The sequence below is a fragment of the Macrosteles quadrilineatus genome, unplaced genomic scaffold, assembly GCF_028750875.1.
Source record: "Macrosteles quadrilineatus isolate MER2022 unplaced genomic scaffold, UCM_ALF_1.0 Scaffold_47__1_contigs__length_942521, whole genome shotgun sequence".
NCBI classification, from domain to species: domain Eukaryota; kingdom Metazoa; phylum Arthropoda; class Insecta; order Hemiptera; family Cicadellidae; genus Macrosteles; species Macrosteles quadrilineatus.
In genome coordinates, this window is record NW_026542640.1 from 647,689 (window position 1) to 670,241 (window position 22,553).

The following is a 22,553-nucleotide window of genomic DNA, read 5'->3' on the forward strand; positions in this document are numbered from 1 at the left end:
ATGAACTACCACGCTCAAATTGAACAACTAGAAGACGAGAAAAATACTATTCTAATTAGAAACAACAACCTAATCGAAACAATAACTGAACTAGAACACCAATTGGAAAAGGAAGTAAGCCTAAGAAACACTCTCACAAAAACATTTGAAGATTATGACAAAGACAGGGAGGAAACTTTTAATAGCTTCATCACAAAAATAAAGAACATGGAGAATGAAATTAAATGCCTTAGGCAAAAAAATACATGCAGCAGAATAAACACCGGAGAAGAATCTACAAAATCATTCAGAGAGACAAGCACACAGACAACCACTACAGAGGCGAAGGACCTCACAAACAAATCCACAGTTTCAGACAACAAAAAGCCAGAAGCATCAAACACAGAAACACTAATTCTACTTGATCTAAAGGCCCTAAAAGAAAAACAGAATAATATGGAGTCAAAAATGAAGAAATTAGAAGATAAAATAACAGTAGAAGATTCCCAGCACCTAATAACTGAGAAAAAGGAGACTCCTTGCAAGCCAATTAACACACCAAGGCGAGTTTCATATAATAAAAACAAATTGGCAACTACTAAGAAAACCCATTTCAGTGTTTCCTTGCAAATAGCAAAAAGCAAGTTGAGGAAAGAAGCACCAGAACACCAAAGTCAACCACAACAAACACAAAATCAAAATATTAAAGAACCCAAGGCCATCAAAATCCCAAAAGGAGTTTGCTCTACTTTCAAGGGCACTATATCTCCCCCAAACAAATCAACTAAACCAAAGAACACAGGGAAACCCCCGATCACCGCCAAGCTTCTTAAGCCGGGAGAGACCATTGAAGACTTCTTTTGGAAAAATATAGACCTATATAAAAAGAATATTCTGTCACACACCAAGCGACTAAACATGACCGAGATGGACTGCCTCTCTTCTCAAGGAGAACAGAAACATGAGCAGCTGCAGGAACCCAATTCAAGTCAACAATCCAATCACTCTACAGTGTCCCATACTATAACCCCTTTTTTAGAAACAAACAGCCTGAAAAAAGCAAAAGAAAAATCTGCAAATCTCCAAATAATTCTTGTGTAGCAATAATGCACCAAAATATTAGAGGACTTGCTACAAAGATGAACAGACTACACCATATTCTCAATGACACAAAACCAAGCATTCTAGTCTTGACTGAACACGGACTGAAAAAAACAGAGCTAGAAGCTACAAAAATTCCCGGCTACTCTTTAATTACCCACTTTAGTAGAGAAGAACATAAACTTGCGAGGTGTTGCAATATATTCCAAGGAATCCCTTGCTGATACAGTAACAGCTATTAACATATCAAACACATGCCAGGAGTTAATTTTCGAAGCAGCAATGATTCGCATGCAGACAACAAAGAAAAAGGATATCTACATTCTGGGAATCTATAGACCACCAATCGAAAATGCAAGAATTGCCCTTGACCTCCTATCAGACACGCTAGAACTACAAGAAGTACACAAGAAAAACCTCATACTAATCGGTGACATAAATATCGACAGGCTCACCCAAGATTCCAAAAACACCATGCTGGAAGAAGAGTTAACCACACAAAACATCTGGAGATTTCCTCTAGAGGCCACCAGAATAACCCATGACACAGCCACTTCAATAGACTGTATATGCTCAAACATACCATATGCGTATATTACTGGACAAGTTGTGCATACTGGTCTATCTGACCACACTGCGCAGCTGTGCCTGCTGAAAACACACCAAGACTTCCCAAACACTTCCCAAAGATTTGTAATGAAAAGAAGCCTAAACAACACAAACCTAAACAATCTAAAGGCTCACCTCCATCTACAAAATTGGGAACATGTTTACTCTTCACCGAATCTTGAAACCTCCTACAACAAATTTCATAATATTCTTCAAACAGCACTGGATTATACATGCCCATTAAAGAAAACTAAAATTAGTACAAACAAAAAACATATGAAGTACTACGATCCTGAAGCAAAATACCTTAAAGAGAACTTTTTGAAAGCTCTGCAAAAGTTTGAGTTAACGAACAGAAATGAAGACAAATTAGAAATGATTAATAGAAAAAGGATATACGACATGAAACTAAGAAACCTAAAAATGTCCTCAACAGCTAGCTTCATAGAACAATCTGACAACAAACCAAAAGCACTATGGCAAGTTATAAACAAGGAAAGGAAAGGAAAATGTGAAGAGAAAACCCTTACAGAATTAGAAATAAATGGCAAACTCACAAACGACACAAAAGAAATGGCCGAACACTTCAACACATTCTTCTCAAATATAGCAGAAGATACCCTTGACCAAAACAGAGCAATCGTTATAGACCCTGAAACAGTGCTGAATGGAGAGGAACCAGTCTGCCCAATACACCTTACCCTAACTTCAACATCCTATAAAGAAGTTAAAACGATAATAAACTCCCTAAAAGCCAAAACATCAAGTGGAATAGATGAGTTTTCCTCTAAGATGATAAAGCACTGCTCTCAAGAACTCATCTCTCCTCTGGTTTATCTTATAAATAAATCATTTAAAGAAGGCAAATTCCCATCCGCCATAAAAGTCAGTAAAATATACCCCAAACACAAAAAAGGACCAACTGAAAATGCTCAAAACTACAGGCCCATCTCTCTCATCTCCAGTTTCTCTAAAAATCATAGAAAAAATTGCTCTGGCTAGATTAATGGCACATCTTAATCATAACAAACTCTTAACTGACAGCCAACATGGCTTTCGGAAGAATAAATCTACATCCTCAGCTATAACAGCTTTAAATTGAGTACGTCCTAGACCAGATAGAAAACGAATAATACATTTCCGCCATCTTCCTTGATTACAGTAAGGCTTTTGACTGCCTGGGCCACGACCTGATATGCAAGAAACTCGAAAGACTCGGTATAAGAAACTCTGCGCTAGAATGGTTCAAAAGCTACCTAACGGGACGTTCACCAGTCGTGGAACTGAAAAACTCATCAAATGAAGTCACAGAAAGTTTCAAATCTTCAAAAAGCAAGCTGACGAGAGGAGTTCCACAAGGCTCTGTATTAGGCCCGATTCTATTCATCTTATTGACTAATGACTTCCCCAAACAAATTGAGAGTGAAAATGCTGTTGCAATCATGCAGATGACACAACCATTTTGATCAAGAACAACACAGCCCAAAACCTTTACCTTAATTCAAAATCGATCCTAAATAAAGCTATCCTCTACTCAAAGAACAATGACTTAGCAATAAACCCCACAAAAACTACAACTCTGAATTTCAGTAAGAAAATAGTCCCTCAATTAGAGGATGTAACAATAGAAAACCACACAAAATTTCTCGGTGTTATCCTTGATAACAAACTAACATGGAAAGAGCACATCAACCACTTAAGCAAAAAAATCAGTACTGGAATATATGTCGTCAGAAGAATAAACTACATAGGCGGACTCTCCGTGGCCAAAACAGCTTACTTCGCACTGGTAGAGTCGCATCTTAGATATGGCTTGACAGTGTGGGGAGGAACTTCAACAAAAAATATGAATCGAATTCTTGTCCTTCAAAAGAAAGCCATAAGAGCCCTCGCCAACCTTGTCCCACCACAGACTTGCAGACTAGCATTCGCAAACCTAGGAATCCTCACAGTGGTGTCTCTCTACATACTTGAATCTATAAAGTATGTGAATGAAATAAACCCCCCAAGAAACCGAGACCTGCACCACTACAACACCCGTCATGGCTCCAAATTTGCACTACCAGTTCACCGAACAACTCTTTGGGAGAAAAAACCTTCCTACACCGGCTGCAAGCTGAGGAACCATCTACCTGACTACCTGAGAGACCTGACTGGCAACAAGCTACACCAGAAGTTGAAGAAGTGGCTAATCGCTAGACCCTTCTACTCAATAAAAGAATTTGATGAAAATTAACATGTACAATTCACTATTGTATTGACACTATTGTAATTCTTGATGAATTAACAATAAAGAATATTGTATTGTATTGTATTGTATTGTATAGTAAGAGCAATCGAGGCTCCTTCTAGTGAATTTGACCCAAATTGTACACTGCGATTGAATCGTAGTAGCAGACTCCGTAAATAGCGGCCTACCTATCCAAATGAGATGAAAATATTTCCCAGCCTTTTATTATGGATGGGTCTAGCGCCAATGCCACAGCTGACAGACTATTGGTCGAAAAACTTATTGTATATAAGAATGTTGTTGCTGGTAAGGTAATGAGCAGAAACCGTTTCCAATTGCTTTTGAGATTCTGGCATTTTAACGACAATTTGAACATGGAGCGAGATGGCCGACTAGGTAAAATTTCTCCTCTGATCAAAATCCTGAACAACTCCTTCAAGACTAACAAAACTCCTGGCGAAGATGTGGTTATCAACGAGAGTATAATCCCTTTCAGAGGAAGACTTCTATTTTGCCAATACCTTCCAAATAAAACCCATAAGTACGGCATTAATGTATTTAAAATATGCGACACTGCTGGCTACACGTACAAGATGAAAGTTTACATGGGCGCTGGGACAGGAACTGAAGATAGCCTGACATTAGCCGCATCAGTTGTAATGGACCTCATGAGAGATTATATGGACCAAGGGCATACACTGTATGTTGATAATTTTTACACCTCTGTTGATCTTGCCCACATGCTTCTAGCAATTACTCACCTTGTTGGAAGTGTTATCAGCAACAGGACCTGGTTCCCTCATAAAAAACCATTCATTCCAATGACCACATGAAGAAGGGTGAAATGAGATGTCTTGAATACCCAAGTGGTATCGTTTACACAAAATGGTTTGATAAGAGGGAAGTGGGAATGATGTCAACCAAACATCGTCCTGACTATGTTGATACAGGGAAAAAACCAGGCAGGGCGAACCCATTATCAAACCTCTTGTCATCATCGAGTACAACAAGGCGAAGATGGAGATTGATGTCAGTGACCAGATGTCGTCGTACAGCACAGCCATTAGAAAATCTATGTGATGGTACCATAAGGTCGCAGAAGAGTTCCTACTGGGTACAGCGGTCCTCAATGCGTGGCTCGCCTACAAGGATGCAGCTGGGGTCAACTCTCAGAGTAAGAATAAGCATCTCTACTCCATTACGACCTTCAGGGAAAAGATTGTGTACGCACTACTAGGGTTGCAAGATGGACAAATCGAGCTAGTGAAACATGTTGGACATCACCACTTGCCTGAAACGGTGATATTTGTAGGCGAGGGTAAGAACAAAAGGAGAGCCCGGAAGAATTGTAAAGTGTGCTATGCAAGAGCTTCACGAACTGGAGACCGAAAATTAACAAAGAACCTCAAGAAGATCACTACATTTTGTGAATCGTGTCCTGGGGAACCATTTCTTTGTAAAGATTGTTTCAAGAACTTACATAAATAGGCAAGATCCTTGTGAACTCTGGTAGTTATTCTGTACAATTGTATTTTTCACATTTAGTGCTTTGTTTTCTCCCATGTACGTGACTTGAAATGTTATTTGAAATGTAAATGTTAACTGTCATTTAAACAAAAATTACATAATTTCTTTAATTTCAAATATATAGTTTTGGCATAAGTATACAACGTATCGCGAAATTAAAAGCTATCTTTTCAATATACGGTTTAATCTTTATTACATTCCTAACAAGTTTATTACAGTTAGATTCAAGTTTTATTCATATTTCAGCACTAACAATGATGTTAAAGTAAAAAAAAAATGTGCCGACCTGATCGGTCGGCAAAATATAGCCTATTGGTAGTCAATGTATAAGTAAAATAAAAAAAATGTTGTGACTAAAATTAACATTCTATAACATTATTAGTATTGTTTTCTCAGATTAGAACTATTAAAAAAGTCCCCCACAACCACTGATAAAAGTCACGGATCAATTTACTTAAGTCATGTAAAATCCCGCTGCCGACCCGATCGAGTCGGCCGATGTTTCTACCAAGATGAGGTACGCCGACCCGATCGGTGACTGGCAGCTAATGTGTTAACATCAATATTGTTGCATTTCCAAATCCATTAGCACCTTTTTAATCTGAAGTTTATCAGAAACACTAAGCATTTTACATTTCCATTTCATATGCATTAATTATCACAAAATTATCAGTTAAAAAAAAAAAAAAACAGAGGAGCCTACGAACTGTCAGCAAACTGTCCCTGATAAATGCCTACAGACAACTGAACTAAATGGACGCAAACATAATTATGGCCGAAGAGAGAGTTATGTATCCAACACCTGATCTGGTTTTTTGGATTTTTTAAATTGATTTGGAAAAAATCCTATACAAAAAGATGAATTTATTAAATGACTTTAAATGTGACTCAGGCATTTTTTGGCAAGCTTTATAACTTTAAGAGGGACATCATTGTGACCGACAGAATTTCTGTTTTTAAAGAGTTGATTACTTTTTCCACCTTTTATGCACCAATGAATATAAAATGAAAAGCCCTTGCAAGACATAGCTAATTTTCAATTAGACTTTGATTTTCAATCAAATCAAATCAAATCATTCTTATTCAATAAAACAGAGTACATGTGTTGAATAGATTCAAGCCAATAAGATTAGAAAATAAAATATACATGTAGTTGACACGCTATACATAAAGTAAAAACAATAATGTATTTCTCAACACTGTGAAGATAAAATAAATAAATATGGTTATATTATGGAATTTTATTGAGTTAACTAATGTTTGATTGTTAGCTTCGGCATTAGAGTTGTGTATGGTATTTGATTTTTATTTTAGTGGCCAGCCTGTTGATAATGGGCGTTGTGGTTTTTATTGGTAAGTGGTCGCTCACATTTTTTAGGTACTCTGGGCCTAACCATTGGATAGTTATGACGAAGACCAAGTTGCGTAGTCAGCAACGACCTCCTAGGAGAGTGGAGAATCTGTGTAGGCCTGATGGTGATTATTCTACGATTGTTTGGTGACTGGTTTTTACTTGTTCACAGTGACCGTGTATGAGCCAGCCCTGTACCAGTTAGACCCGGCTTTTGGCCTAGTGGTTCCCTTATCGTAGACCCTGGAATTTTACCCAGCCATTGTAGGTTAACGGTTGCGACTGAGCACTTATAATATTTTCCAGTGTAGGGAAAGATTTGTCGCACAACAATGCTGTTAAGTGAATCTTTTCAATTCTTCAATTCAATGAACTGAACTGAAATGGCTAGTTAAAAAAAAACCGCCATAGGTAAAAATATTTTTAAACACTATTCAAAATTCTTTGATTCTTTTTTCAAACTAAAATACATTCAAACCATTTTAAGACATTAAAAATCAGAAATTGTAGTGCCTGTCTATTTAAGCAATCTCTTGGAGCAATGGTGAACAAAGATGAAATTCAGGTCAATAAGGCTAGTGAAACATCCGGTATAATGAATCAAGTCCTTAGATTACAGCTTTTTAGACTAACCTGGACTTCAACAACCATATTGTGGGGCACATATCCTCTTCTCCCCTTACACTCGCCCCAGTAGAAGCCGTCTGCATCCTTCTCTCCAATAACCTGTTGATTAATCACTCGTTTATTGTAGTACTAGCAGTGTACCCATTGTACAGAACGGGATCATGTGGTAAGTTGAAACATTATTTAATTCAGAATAAAAGTTTGTTAGCATATCAAGTTTACATTTTTGGAGATACGCTGACAAAACCTCTATAACAGTTTCTAATAGTTTAATGGGAAACCAAATGCCTTGCAAATAAATGTCGCATGGCTATCTATTTTCTTATCAGGCCTATATATTTCATGGCCAATGATTTTACAATGAAATAGAATCTTTATATATCTTTGAGGCACAGTCCTGAAATAAAATTAAGGGCTACATCTCACACTGGTAAAAATAGTTAAATACCACCTCACCATTACAGCCACCATACATGCTATATAGCTTAGCTTATCGCGAATGGACCCAGACCGATCACGCAAAGCATTCTGACATTGTTTCTTCCATACTTCTTTCATCCTTTCTCCATGTCTTCTTTTCCTCTCTTCTGCCCATTTGGTTCCTGGCTGCTTTGGTGCTTCTTTCTCTGACAAAACTACCCACTTTTTTATTTTATTTCTAAAAATTCTATCTCTAACATCTTTTAGTTCAATTTTTGTAAGGACGGCATACTTGGCTTTTTTCACTCACATGTATTGTATGGACTAACACTGTGGGGGCATTTGTCTTATTCAAATGAAATCCTTATTTTACAGAAACAAGTTATTTGCACCATTTGTGAAGCGGGTCCTGTGGATCACTGCAGATTGCAGACCTCTTCCCATCAGGCTTAGAATTGTGACAATAATAAATTTATACATTTAGTTGATAAACAACCATTTCTATGGCATCCATGGATTTCTCAAAATAAATATAAATATTGAATTATAATGTGGATTTGCCAACACTTTTTTTTTGGTAATCTGTATAAAATTGCTTGAGAGAGGGGCTTGGCAGATCCACATTATCTACATTTTATAGACCTGTCATATTTTACTTAACTTACTATTTTGTAAACCTTGTATTTTATTTTATAATTTTTAAAATGTTTGCATTCATGTTGACTATGTCTATTTCTTTGTACAAAGAAATCTCAGGGACGATTTACCAAATAGGCACCGTAGGCATGTGCCTAGGGCGTGAAGCAATTGGCTTTTTTAAAGGGGCACCAAAAAACTGGAAAAAAAATTGTGGTTGTATTTGGATGCGATCGAAGACATTGTAATCGTCTCCAGCGAAAGCGGAAAAATTTTAATTATACCCCGGGGTCGTTTTTGTCGCAGATCTTGCTGAGTTTAGCAGCGATCACCGTAAATTCCTGACTATTTCTGCGGTCGTATAGACATAATTTATCGTCTGCCATGACAGTATGAACATAAATATGTGGACATTATCATCGTCTTGCCCGATTGCGGTAAAATTCTGATCAGACCTCCACGGGGCGTAAAGATCATTATATCGTCTCCCGTAGTCTTGTAGACATAGTAATCGTTTCCCGCCATTGCAGAAAAATGGTAATTGTCTCCCGCAGTCGTGAAGACATAGTAATCGTCTCCCGCTATTGCGGCAAAATGTAAATCATATCCCGCAGTCGTGTGGAGATCATCATCGTCTTCCGCGATCGCGGCATAATTCTGACTGTTTCCCGCGGTCGTGTGGACATTATCATCGTCTTCTGTGATCGCGGCAATATTCTGATCATCCCTCGTGGTTCTGTAGATATCATCATCGTCTTACGCAATCATGAAAAAATTCTGACTGTTTCCAGTGGCTGTGTATACATTATCATCGTCTTGTGCGATCGCGGCAAAATTCTGATAATCCCTCGCAGCCGTGTAGACATCATTATTGTATCTGCTGCGGTCCTGTAGACATTGTAATTGTCTTCCGCGGTCGTAAAAACATAGTAATCGTATCCCATGATTGCAGCAAAATGTTAATGATATCCCGCGGTAGTGTGGACACTACTATCATTTAATTATTGTCAGTATTTAATTGTCGTGCAGTCTTTATGCTGTTCAGACAAACAGAAATTGAGATAAGACTTGTTTTAGCTTTCTTCGCCCATGAGATGTAAAAATAGTCTTGATTCTGCACAGTGTACACACAAAACTAAATTTTTATTTATATAGATTTATTATTGTTATTTTTTTTAACCATGTGCTCTATTCACAAAGAAACAAATCAATAATTTATTACAATATAGAGTTCATATTATTTAAATTATGTATTTGCTAATCTGGTATGAGAAGGCCGGAAGTGTCGATCCCCAGAAGGACAAGTAAGTCAGCGAGGGTCATTGTATGAGATGAGATGTAAGGCCCCTATTAGACGTGAGCAACATGTGGCGCAGCTAGTGGAGCCGCCGGTGGTGACGCCGGTGACCTGCCGGTGCGCCGGCGTTTGGAACCTGGACACTAGTCGCGCGACACATTCGTAGCTCACTCAAACAGCGGAATTTACCACAACACAAAATATTATGTCTAGTGTCAAACATGACGTTGAGTGACTGCATCCACAATTTGCACGTTACTATTAGCACTTAGGCCCCTATTAGCCGTGAGCAACATGTGGCGCAGCTAGTGGAGCCGCCGGTGTCGGACGTGTAGAGGGGCATGGAGGCAAATGGTGCCTATTAGCCGCAGGGAGACCGGGGAGACCGGCGGGTGGCGCCGCCGAAAAAGCTGACCTAACATATATGACCTACGTAATGCTAACCAAAACAAACAAGAAAGTTTAAAAAAAATGTCCAAAAGACTGATGAGAACACCACACTGTTGAGGGTATGTGTATGTTTGAGAAAGCAGATCTCTTTGACGAAGCTAGCAACCCCAAGATGGATAATTAGATCTCAACTAAGGCTTCATCTTGGGTCCAGGTAAAGCTACAGTATGTTACAGTATTTCTAATTTTGTATTCCAAATTCTTTTCCAAATTGGGGTTTTATTGGAGTAATTGTTAGCACTATCAACAGTGAACATTTGATTTTATTTCACAGCATTCTTTTATCCTCTAAAATTTAAGATCGACCAAATTAATTGTGCAAAGATTCCAATCCATTTTTTATGTTCTTTCCCATGATATGACACTGGGGAAGAAGGGGTTTAGTTTCTTTGGCCCAAAAAAGTACAATGCTTTGCCACCCACTTTAAAAGAGTACAGTTGTAATAGGTTTAAGAAATGTGTAAAGGAAATGTTTACCTAAACTGTATAGATAATTTTATTTTTGATTTTATGAATAGACTATTGTATTGTTTTATTTACTTAATTGGACCAAAGTTGTCATGAAAAACAGAGTTTGTACTTTAATGAAAGCTTGGAAATAAAGACCTTATTTATTTATTTATTTATATCAGAAAGGAGGTTTTAAATACATCTATAGAAGCACCGTAAACTTGAGCAAATAAAACTGATAGCCAAAAAAACTACATAGACTACTGCACCTTTATTGAGTCTCCTTCGGAGAAGGGTAATTCTTCGTCACATGCGTCAGGGTTTGGTGACATGGTCGTTGGGTCGTAATCAAATAGTGCCATGAACCATCGTACCCTCTTATCTCTGGGGGGCTGCTGTGTGTGCTGTGATGGACCCCCTCTGGTCCCCCCAGACCCTCCACCACCAGTCCCCCTGTACCCTCCTCTCTCTTGATGTCTCCTGTCTGTGTAATAGGGATCTCTGAAACACAACATTATACGTATCATAATGCTATAAGTTGAGGTACTAATAATTCCCTTTCGTCAATCCTCTGTATTTTAAAATATTCAAAATCATACCTCTTGCAGGTTCCCTACGTAATGCTAACCAAAACAAACAAGAAAGTTTAAAAAAAATGTCCAAAAGACTGATGAGAACACCACACTGTTGAGGGTAAGCAGAAAAGAAGCCATAAGAAGTAAACATACACCATCTACTTCTATTCGGGTCACAAGCAAGTCAACTCTGAGATGTCCATATGATGTTACTAATGGTACATCAAGTTGAATAAAAATTCTTAGGGATTTATGTATAGTGGAGGTATACTTAATATTAACTTCATTAATTAAACTTCTTTCATTACAATTTCTCTCTCTGAAATACTGCACAAACAATGTTTAAATAACATGGGTAATTCTAATAACTGTTTCATGGTTCAATAAGATTCAATAAGATTTATTGCAGCCATTAAACATAACATTTTGTAATAGGCATTGTTACAACAGTACTTAAAAATAGATCATACATCAATTATAAATTTCAATATATACAATATCCTATTTAGAATCTAAACATGATATGTCACTATTTAAAAATTCTTCCTGCGTGTAGAATGCTTTTGATTTTAAAAACTCAGTAATTTTTCTTCTAAATTGGTTTAAAGGTAGTTCACGAAAACAAGTTGGTAGCTTGTTGAAGAAAATATGTTGGATGTAAAAATGGCTATTTACATTTTTTGAAAGTCTGATTTGAGGTGTGACTAGGTTGTTTTTGTGCCTCGTGTTGTATGGATGAGAATAGCTAGACAATTTTAAGGGGTTGTTTTTTATATGAATTAAATTACAAAGAATGTACATAGATGGCAGTGTTTGCAAATTTAAATTGGAAAAGTGATCCCTACAGGATTCATGATCTTGCAATCCTAGCATGGCTCTAAGAGCTTTCTTTTGCCAAACAACTGCTTTCTGAGCTAAGTGTGAACCACCCCAGAGACGCAAACCATAAAGCAGCTGTGAGTGAAACAAACCGTAGTAAGTCATTATCAAAGTGTTAAAACTCACACATGATCCATGTTTTCTCAAGAGACAGGTTATTCTAGCCAATCTTTTACAAAGTTGTGTAATGTGGTTATCCCAGCTTAGTCTGTTGTCAAGATGGATGCCTAAGAGTTTGACTGTTTTATAAGCATCAGTGGGTTGATCTTTTTTTAGAGAAAAGTAGATGTATTCTGTTTTTTCCTCATTGATAGCCAAATTATTGATTTTATACCAGAATTTAGCACAGTTTAGGGCATGATTAAGATCGTACTCAACTGTTACAACATTATCATCTTTACAGAACAGGGTAGTATCATCAGCATAAAGTATTGATTGAGTAGGGATATTAAAACTAAAGTCGTTAATAAAAATCAAAAACAGGAAAGGTCCTAAAATGGACCCCTGCGGAACACCAGCATTCAATTCTAAAATATCATAATAATCATCTCCTATCACGACCTGCTGTTTACGGTTTTCCAGGTAGGATTGAATGATGTTTAGTTCACGGTTCCTAACACCATAGTAATATAGTTTATCAAGAAGAATGGGATGGGAGATTGTGTCGAAGGCCTTGGTCAAATCAATTAGGCATGTACCTGTCACCAACTTGTCTTCAAACCCTTGCAAAACTTGGTTAATTAATTCTTCTACAGCCATTGTGGTTGAACAGTTGGCTCTAAAGCCGTATTGATCTTTATATAAAAAGTTATTCACAGTAAAAAAGTGTTGAAGCTGCTCAAGCATACATGATTCAATTATTTTCTTTAGAGTATTCAGTTTTTTTTTCCATTAATGAATGGCAACTGGAGTTTGACAAGATGAATTCACAAAAATTGGCATTGAAATACCACAACAGTGCAATATAGCCTAATACTGCACACCACATTCATTGCCTTTTTCTTCCCTATTCCTTCGACTAACCTAACCCTACTTGACGATACCGTTTTGCCATTGGTTGGTCATCTCCCAGCCTCTCTCTTACAGCCAACGTAAGAGTAACGATGCTTGTTTTGTACAGTAATGACCATCAGTTTATTACCAAACTTGCTTACCTATCATCTCGTCGCTGTGGGTTGCGGGGGTGTGTAGGAGCTTGTTGACGAGCCCCGTATTGCCCGCGAGGTCCCCTATCATAGTGTTGCTGTTGGTGATGGGGCCGACCTGCACCCCCACCTCGTCTGTCCATATAGTCCTCCTCGCTGTAGTTCCCCTCACTTCCTGTGTCCTTGGTGATTTCTGCTAACAATCATTACATTCGACTGTCTTTATCTCTTTACTTGTATTGTAAACACAAAGGACGATAGTTCAATGGTGAACAAGATTGGTAAATGTGCACATCATATAGATTACAGGTTAAATTGTAACAAACGACAGTTGATCAGTGGAATAGTATTGAAATTGTAGAAAATATTGAAGTTACAAAATAATTGTCTGTTAAGAGTGAGATTGAAAATTGAAACAAATTCTTTTTTCTTTAATTCTATAACATACCTGCCAAATGTAAATGAATCTTCTCCACAGTACACAGTAAGCAGCTTGGTATGCCCTCTTTATAGACCAGAATGTAGTTTTTTACAGAAAAGTTCAGAAAGGGACCGGTAAAATCAGCTGGAGTATGGTAATAGTAGTTTTCATTACTAGACTGGAAAGTGACTCATTGCGGGGAGAGATGGCATTTTCGCGCGAGGCGAAGCCGAGCGCTGGAAACGCCATCGTGCCCCGCAATGACACTTTCGAGGCGAGTATTGAACATTATTTTTCATTACGATACCGAAAACTTATAAAAACATGAAAATTTTCGTTTATTTAACTTAGTATTAAGAGAAAAAACCGAACTAATGAAAAAAAACTCAACTCTGAATTATTAATAAGTGCACGGAAAAAACTCATAACGCTAACTTTCCGTGTGTATGTACCTCGACATAAGCACGGAAACTTAACGTTATGAGTTTTTTCCGTGCACTTAATAATAATTGCATGGCCAATAGTTTGAGGAAAAACAGACTATTTTGGGTAAAAAAAAGTATCTTTATTAAATTAACTACAGAACAAGCTGATGAATAAACAAATAAAGAAAGAGACCTTTGATGATTACATAGGATCAACACGCTGATAAATCTTTATTAATGAAAATGAAAATGTATGTTAAAGTCGCAGTTTTGATTTTCACTTATGTTTAACATTTTTTGTGGTAGCTTTAGGTTTTTTCTCATTTCTGCAACATTGACTTCCGAGTGTGTTCCATCAACTTTATTATTTTCTTGAATGAAATTGCGATTTTGCACAGTATCTTCTTCTGATGAAATTACATCGTCGATTGTAAAATATTGTTTTGAAACCAGATTCACCTCTTCATCATTGTTAGAAATGTTATTGAGTGGCAGTGAATCCAAAGAGGAATTGTTGTAATTTGAAATTGAATTAGTAATGTCTCTGATTGGAAGTAAATTCAAAGAGGAATTGTTTTGATTTGAGATTGAAGTACTTGGTTTTGAAAAAAGTTTTTTAGACACATCAATTTTTCTATTTTTGGACTCCTCAATGTAACCTTCAGCAACGGTTGCACTTTTCCAGCCTCCGTGCCTCTTGAGTGTGAGTAAATCCGCTCCCCCTTCCACCAGCATTGACGCGGATGTGCGTCGAATAGCATGACCTGTGTAGGATTCAGGCTGTTCTAGCTTAAGGTACTGGGCGACCTTTTTGGGAACATCCGAAATCGTATGACTCCCGACATGTTGTGCTACGCACTTGCCTTGCCTGAAGCCAACAAAAAGTCTAGGGCTCGTCATTTTTGATGGGCGTAAAGACAAATATTTACGTACTAGCTGGCAGGGTTGATACGTACATTCATCGTCTGTAATGATGAAACTTCTGCTAGCATGTGTTTTACCATCTCTCAATGTAACCTTAATGAAACTGCCATAATCTTTTACGTCATTTATGCTAAGGCGTAATAGATCATCTCGCCTAAGGGCTCCAAAAATGCCAAACGTCAAAATTACTTTACTTAACAACCATTCTTTGTCGGGAGCGTTGATCATGAACTGAGAAATTTGATCAGATGTAAAAACATTCGCTTTTTTAGGTTTGAAACCAACAGACTTTTTCTTTAAAAATGCAACTGTTTTTGGAAATTTTAAATTTCCAAGATTTTTTTTTACTTTTAAGACATTTTTAACCATTGAATACTTGCTCCACAAGGTGCTAGGTTTCATAGTTTTCGACAGTTCTGACATATAGACTAGAAGTATGTCATCATTAACCTGGCTAGGTTTAATGTTTTCTTTTTGACACCAAGTACAAAGCTTATCGTATTCATTTTCGTATCTTAAACGCGACACATCAGGCAATAATTCGTTTGTTACACTTACCGCTCTGTTCATCAAAGTTTCAGGAATATTATCCATATTAGTACACATAGTTCAAAGAATCTATCTCAACAAACATAACCTAACTGACAATGTCAATATATAAGCGAGGAATGTGTTTTCAACAACAATACAATCAGCTGATCTGACTGCACCGCAAAATCCCATAGCGGTTACTTTCCGTGCAGTACATACGCACGGAAAGTTAACGTTATGTAACTTTTCCGTGCAGTAGCGGGAATTACCTATTTTCTTATCTCATTTTACGTTTAGAAAGTGTACTTTCGTGTGTAGAGTAATGAAAATTAAATTTTCATCACTCCTTACCGAAAGAAACGATTTTCAATATCAACTGATATCAAAGAAAGTAGTTGTTTCCCAAGCTTTAATTTAGACCGAGGGAAAAACGATCAGCTGATTTTGATCTTCCCACCCTCTAAATTTACTTTCCCTTGTTCAAGATTAGTTCTCAATTCATCCACTACCTGCACTAGTGTTTTGTTAGGTTTATTTTAATGATTTATATCAGCTGTTTTCATTGTTGCACAATCTAAATGTATTCAGAAACAGGCGTTAGTTTGTATTGCTATGTTTTTAGCATAGTGCGTGTTGGAAATTGCTCAAAGTATTACTGATGATTTGATGAAAACAGCTTCGGAGGTAAATAATCACCTTCCACCAGAGAAATAAAGGCAAAGATAAGAAGAGGAATTCAGAAAGTTTAGAAGCTGGTACAAATTACAAAATGTTAAGTCAATTAACCCTCCGAGTGTCACGTGTTTTGGCCTTAATGTCAGCCTATTTTTTGCTCATTTGCAAGGTTTTATTAAAACTGATCTGAGAAGCTTAAAAACAATGTTAATTATACTGTTCTATATACCATTTTGTTTGGAAAATCTTGGGCTTCAATATTATATATAAAACATAAGGAAGATTAAAAAAAAAAAAATTTTTTTAGGTAAAAAAATGTATAATTTCGAAAATTTTCAAAAAAAAATAAGTTTGCGCTCAATGAAATTGTATAAATTATAGGCCTATAAATATTTGAAAATAGCCACTTTGTTCTAAATTTTATGAGGATTACAAATCTATAATAATATAAGGAAGTAGATTTGCAAATAAAAAAGTTATGGGCAAAAAACAGATTTCAGTACATAGCGTTTAGCTAAGAATGCATAGCCCAACCATAGCTAGGAATCTGGCTGATAATTTACATCAATATCACTACCTACTTCTTCAGGATCATCAACCAGCACTTCAAAACCACTTAAATCTTCTTATAATGCACCACGTATATCACTACTTTTGATTTTAACACTAAAACAATGATAAACGTAATAAAACACATCAGTCATCGGTCCGAGGGTAACCTAGCTGTTTACAAATACACGCACGTCAGCTCAGTCAGCTGTCTGCTACAATATTTTCGGAACTAAAATGAATAGTGCTTAGAGACAGACCTCTGCAGAAAGCTTAGAATATTACGGACAGAACGATACCTAACTCAATCCAGTACAGTCCGATTCAGTTAGTCATAGAGCCTTCGCCGTAAACAGTGTTCGCGAGTCGCTGCAGCGACGCACGACACTATACAAAGTGCGTTACGCGTCGCTGCAGCGACGCATGACACTCGGAGGGTTAAAGTAATTGCGTCATGATGAAAAGTATCATTCAAAACTCGTACCGAAAGCTATGTTCCGACACTTGCTCCATTATTCCCGTCCTCGGCTTCGCCTCGTACGTGAAAACGACTCTCACATGCTCGGCTTCTCCTCTCACGTGAAATTTTTCCTGTGTTTGGCTTTGTCACACACATGAAAATTGAGCGCGCGCCGGAAAATGCCACTTTCGGTACTAGTAATGAAATATACTATTGTCGATTACAGATTCATGACCCATTTATATTTAAATAACATTAGTTTTAACAAGTACTTATGTTTGCTGCTACAATGAAGGTAATACAGTGTGTTCTTTAGGGAAAAGTTAATAGGCCTACCTTAGTGTGAAATAAAATAGATCCTAAATTTCATAAAACTATATCAATAAACAAGCAAACTACAACAGTTTATTTATTCTCCATAAAAATAACACAAGAGTATTGAATTTAAAGTTTTTATTAATTTTCTCTGTAATCAATAAGCACTTCAATATATACTTCATAATTTTTTTTAAAGCTCTGCAAAATGGTTTAGAGTGAAATTGCAAACTTCCATTTTTTGTTGGTCAAAAGTGAGAAAAACAAATTTTAAACCCCCTTTCCCATAGTTCCATTATGCTAGTTTGCAAACTCATTAGAAAAAAACATAGGTTTACACGTTTGTACAAAATTTAATTTAAAAATTGAATAATTTTTTTATGTTTTCTGATAGCGAAAAAACCCATATGAATTTGAATGGATGGTGTTATTTCGCCTCTGGGGATTTCAAAACAAATAAGTAAAGTTGTCTCTGGTATAGGTCATATACCATATATATAGGTCATATAGGTCATATTTGGTTATACCATGAGACCTATGGTAATATACTCAATTCCACGTTCACCGTGCAGTACGGAGCGCCCGTATGCCATGTATTTCAAGTGGGAGTTTCCACGCTACTAGCCGTCCTAAAAACATCAACACCCGTGAACCGCTACTGCGCTACTTCATACCACTGCTTAAACCCTTTTAATTTCGTTCCTTAAGGTTTTTTTTAGAATTGAGTTAATTATCACTTAAATAAATACGTACCTACTCATTTAACTAAAAATATTATAAGAATGACATTTAAGAACCATTTTGTTATAACTAAAAAAATGACAATAATAATTTATACACTAATAATAAACATGTTAGAAAATATTTTAGAAACAAAACTCAAACTACCACATATTTTAATTATTTTTATGCAATACAGTAGGCCTACTTATATTTATTTTGCTGATTAGATTTATTATCCTTTTTTGGTCAAATTAACTCACCTTGATTGCCTTCTGTGATTCATTGCAATGGAACTACACATCTAAATAGACACACTTCTTCCACCAAACTGATTTTATACAGCTTTAAATATACAAAATGTAGCAGATATATTATTTTATTGATACTAGAGGTTGTCCAGTGGTCGAAAACTTGCCCAAAATATGTAATGTACAGATTTCTCTATTTTCACCCTATGCTGTACAAAAACATGTGATTGGAATTTCTTCCATTTGTTTAGATTTTCTGTTTATATTGCATTGTTATTTTGTTAACATGCTGGCAACCGATAAGGTCCATGTAATTTTTTTTTAAATTTAAGTTCATTTATTGTGCATATTTTTGAGCTTATTTTAATTTATGAAGGGATTCTGCACATCTACAGGAAAATATCTTCCCAACAGTTTGCGTAGATTTTCCCTGTGATTCACAAGAGCCGAGAAAGAAGGTTTTAAAGAAAAATCCTTGATTATTAATATAGGGCAAACATTTTATTGGTCATAAAAAGTAATTGTCACTGGAATCATCAACGGATGTACATAGTCTGTTAACTGATGCATTGCACAATGACATATCAATCGATTTTAAAACAAGACATTGTAATAAACTGTCAATCACATTATTCTATATTTTTGAATCATATAAAATTTTGTTTATTTTTTGGACGGGGACTAATTATTGAAAGAAAATAGTTAGTCGTTGAATTTACCATACTACTAATTTAACCCAAAAACTTTATTATTTTAAATACCTCATTAATTAAATCGGTAACTTATTCCAATTAATTCACAGCCCATGTGCAAATTGTACATTATAAACAACACTGTGTTTAAGTTGCAAAACTTAAATTCAATGCACTATACTGATTGTGGTTAAACATTCAACTGAAATAAGCCTTTAGGCTATTTTTATAGGAAAATCATATAATTTTTAATATTCTAAGTCAAATTACCAATCTTGATGAATACCATAACATCACAGATATTAGAAAAATGAACTTAAGTGCCTTCACGAGCGTCCCGAGGACTGTTGACACATCCCGCATGACAGAAAACATGAAGGGGCGGTTCACAAGCTAGGGACTTCATAGTCCGCGACCAGAGGTTGGTCCCGGACTATATAAGCGACAACCAAAAAACTGGTTCACGAGTCAGAGCCTAATGGTGTGAAAGCCGGGTCTATTGTAGGTCGAGACCAAATCCGAAGCAGAGCCTAATGACAGGGATTCGCAGGGAATTTTTGTTGAGACGTTGGTAACAACCTGGAAACACACGTGAAGCCACTGTTGCTGACATAGGCACTTCCATACAATAGGGTGATAGTGAAAAAAGGCTGAACAAAAACACCCAAAACAATACGCACACCCAATACATTTAACCCAACACCCAATATACACACAACACCCAATATACACCCAATATTTTTTGTGTATTTTATTGTCTCAATGGTCGCCTATAAAAATCTATCAAAGTTTATTGATTTATAAACACAAGCTACGTTTGTATGGAATCAGATAATGGGAGTCTTTAGTGAAATACATTTTTTTGTGTGCATTATTGTAATTCAATTAAGATGCATGACATAAAATAACCGGTTATTCATAACCGGATCAATGCCTATTTGGCATAAGTGCCCGATAATTTAGGATGGTGATATTTTGATAGGCTGATTTTAACTTAACTTATTTAAATGGTACAATTATTGAAACGAAAAAGGAATTTGGAGGTACTGACTATTTAGATATAAAAATCGTACGTGTGAGGTGGTCCTTATCATGGTTGTAATCTAAGAATAATCTTTCCATTATTCTTACACTCTTTAATTATCTAGCTGTAAAATGTTGAAATAATATTCTGTAGTTCGCTCGTAATATTATTTATGTAAACAGCTCTGGTTTTTTAATTACATTTTGTGTTGTTGCGATTTTAAAAATCAGTATCATTGGTATTAAAATGCGTTCAAATTTAGGAAAACATTGTTTTTTTTTATTCTTTTGGCATAGTTTGGAACTGAAAGTTTGAATTATTCTGCTTTCATTACCAAACAAATAGCTACCATCCAAGCTTTACCAACATCCAATCCAATAAATCACCAGTTTCTCTATGAAAAGTGCCATCAGCCATAAATGCAACTTACATTTTTTTCCAATTTAGAATACTCTAATGGATTCTGTTGTCGGGAAATCCGTGCCTTGGAGTGAACGCCTCGAATGACTCATTCACGGCATCTTTGGAACTTCTAAATCCATCTTTCAATTCATCAAGTCATAAAAACGTTTTAGTCATGATGACGAGCTGGTCGTATGCAAGGTAGTGGAGTGGTAGTACATAGTAGTCAACATAAAGATATTTCATAGTCATATTCAATACATACAGCGACCAGTGAGTACAACACACGACGGTGACATAAACGCGAACCGTATGGTTAGCTTGATGTTTCCCACGACACTTTAAACTACAGTATTTCTGATAATTATGTTAGATGACAGTGGTTTAACTGTGTTTGAAAGTTAAATTTATATTTACGCATAATTTTATTGTTAAAACTGTAATAAAATGGGGTTTATCAGTAAAAATATCTTTGTTACGATACTACTTTGTTACAAGCATAATTTATTTGTCGTTTTAAGTTGTTTGATGATTTTTTGCATGTTTTATGCACCTTTTTACCATTTTTACATATTTTTTTAATATGGTTGTGGGTAATGAAATTGTTCGGAATTTAATGAGGAACCATATTCAAACATTAGTTTTTAAAAAATTATAAAAATAAAGGAGATAATTAGATAAAACCGGCATGATGTCACCTTAAACCTTCCTCCTACCAGGTCTGAGTTGGAGACCAAACACCATTGTTCTTTTGGGCCCGAACCATCTCATTTGGGCTCGGACTAGACTCGTGAACCCAACTTTTAAAACCAGGTTTTATCCCTGCACTAGTTGTGTGCAGCCTATCAGTTTGGTCCGCAGCTTATAAAGTCTCGAGCTCGTGAACCCGATTTTTTAAGTTGCGGCCCAAATACCGGTTATTTCCGGATTCTGGGCTCGGACTACGATAGTCCGTGAGCCGCCCCGAAGTTTACAGTAATGGTAGTAGCAAGGCTATCTTCCATAAGACCTGTACGGCATGGTGGACGTGGAATTGAGTATAGCTTATTCCCCAAATGAGAAATTCGATAAAATTATGATTTTGAGTATTTTGACACACCAACTGGGCAAAAACCCCCTGCCTCTTCTACTAAATAAAAGTATTGCATAAGTATTGTTTCTCATGTTAATAGCAAATGTTCTAACACATACACCTAGAAGTGATTTGATATAAAATGTGTTGATAGCAAGTTGAGGTATGGAATACCTATGGCCGGAATACTCATGTGGTTAGATGGGTAGACTTCTTTGTCACTCAGGTTTTCTTCCGTCTCTATGATGACTTGACCTCCACGATGATGTTGATGATGACGCATGTGGGGTGGAACCGATGATCCATATCTGCGTCGCTCTTCCTCCTGAAAATCATTGTACATTAAATATCTTTGAATGATTACAGTTTTAAATCCACAATTATAATATATTTTACAGAGATAAACTTAATCACATCACTTTTCATTTTCACATAAACACGATCAAATTGTTAAACTATTGAAACTTAAATATATTAGTACAGACTACAGACTAAAAAAAAACAAAATTTTTAGGTAATAGGCAAATTGTTAATTTACTGAGTCAGGTCAAGCAAACAAAAAAAGTTATCACCTGTTTAGTCATTCATCTCTTTAAATTTTGATGTTTATAAACCAACCCTATAAAAGATGTGTTTTTCATTGATTGTTCTATGTTTGTTTTCTGTTACTTTAATTTGCATTTGATGTGTTAATGAGCTGGGCTTATTATTTAGAGAAAGGAAAATCAATTTGAAGGCCAATAATGTTTATATATTTTCTGTTTTGGACTACTCTAAAATCACTAGTTATAGCAATCTAGATAAGAAATCTTATGT

At 36.2% G+C, this 22,553-nt stretch overlaps 1 protein-coding gene across 20 annotated transcripts in view; it reads right to left on the reverse strand.

Moving 5' to 3' along the window:
* Positions 1-22,553, reverse strand: part of LOC129005957 (RIMS-binding protein 2-like) — a 245,772-nt gene that overhangs the window by 43,492 nt on the left and 179,727 nt on the right. For 17 of the 20 annotated variants that reach the window (XM_054435014.1, XM_054435013.1, XM_054435010.1 and 14 more), the window contains 4 exons: positions 21,912-22,062; positions 13,286-13,472; positions 10,947-11,178; positions 7,431-7,523 (listed from right to left, as the gene is read on the reverse strand). In XM_054435014.1, coding sequence (XP_054290989.1) covers positions 7,431-7,523; positions 10,947-11,178; positions 13,286-13,472; positions 21,912-22,062 — 663 coding nt within the window. The remainder of the gene's footprint in view (positions 1-7,430; positions 7,524-10,946; positions 11,179-13,285; positions 13,473-21,911; positions 22,063-22,553) is intronic. The other 3 variants (XM_054435016.1, XM_054435001.1, XM_054435018.1) reach the window with 1 other exon arrangement.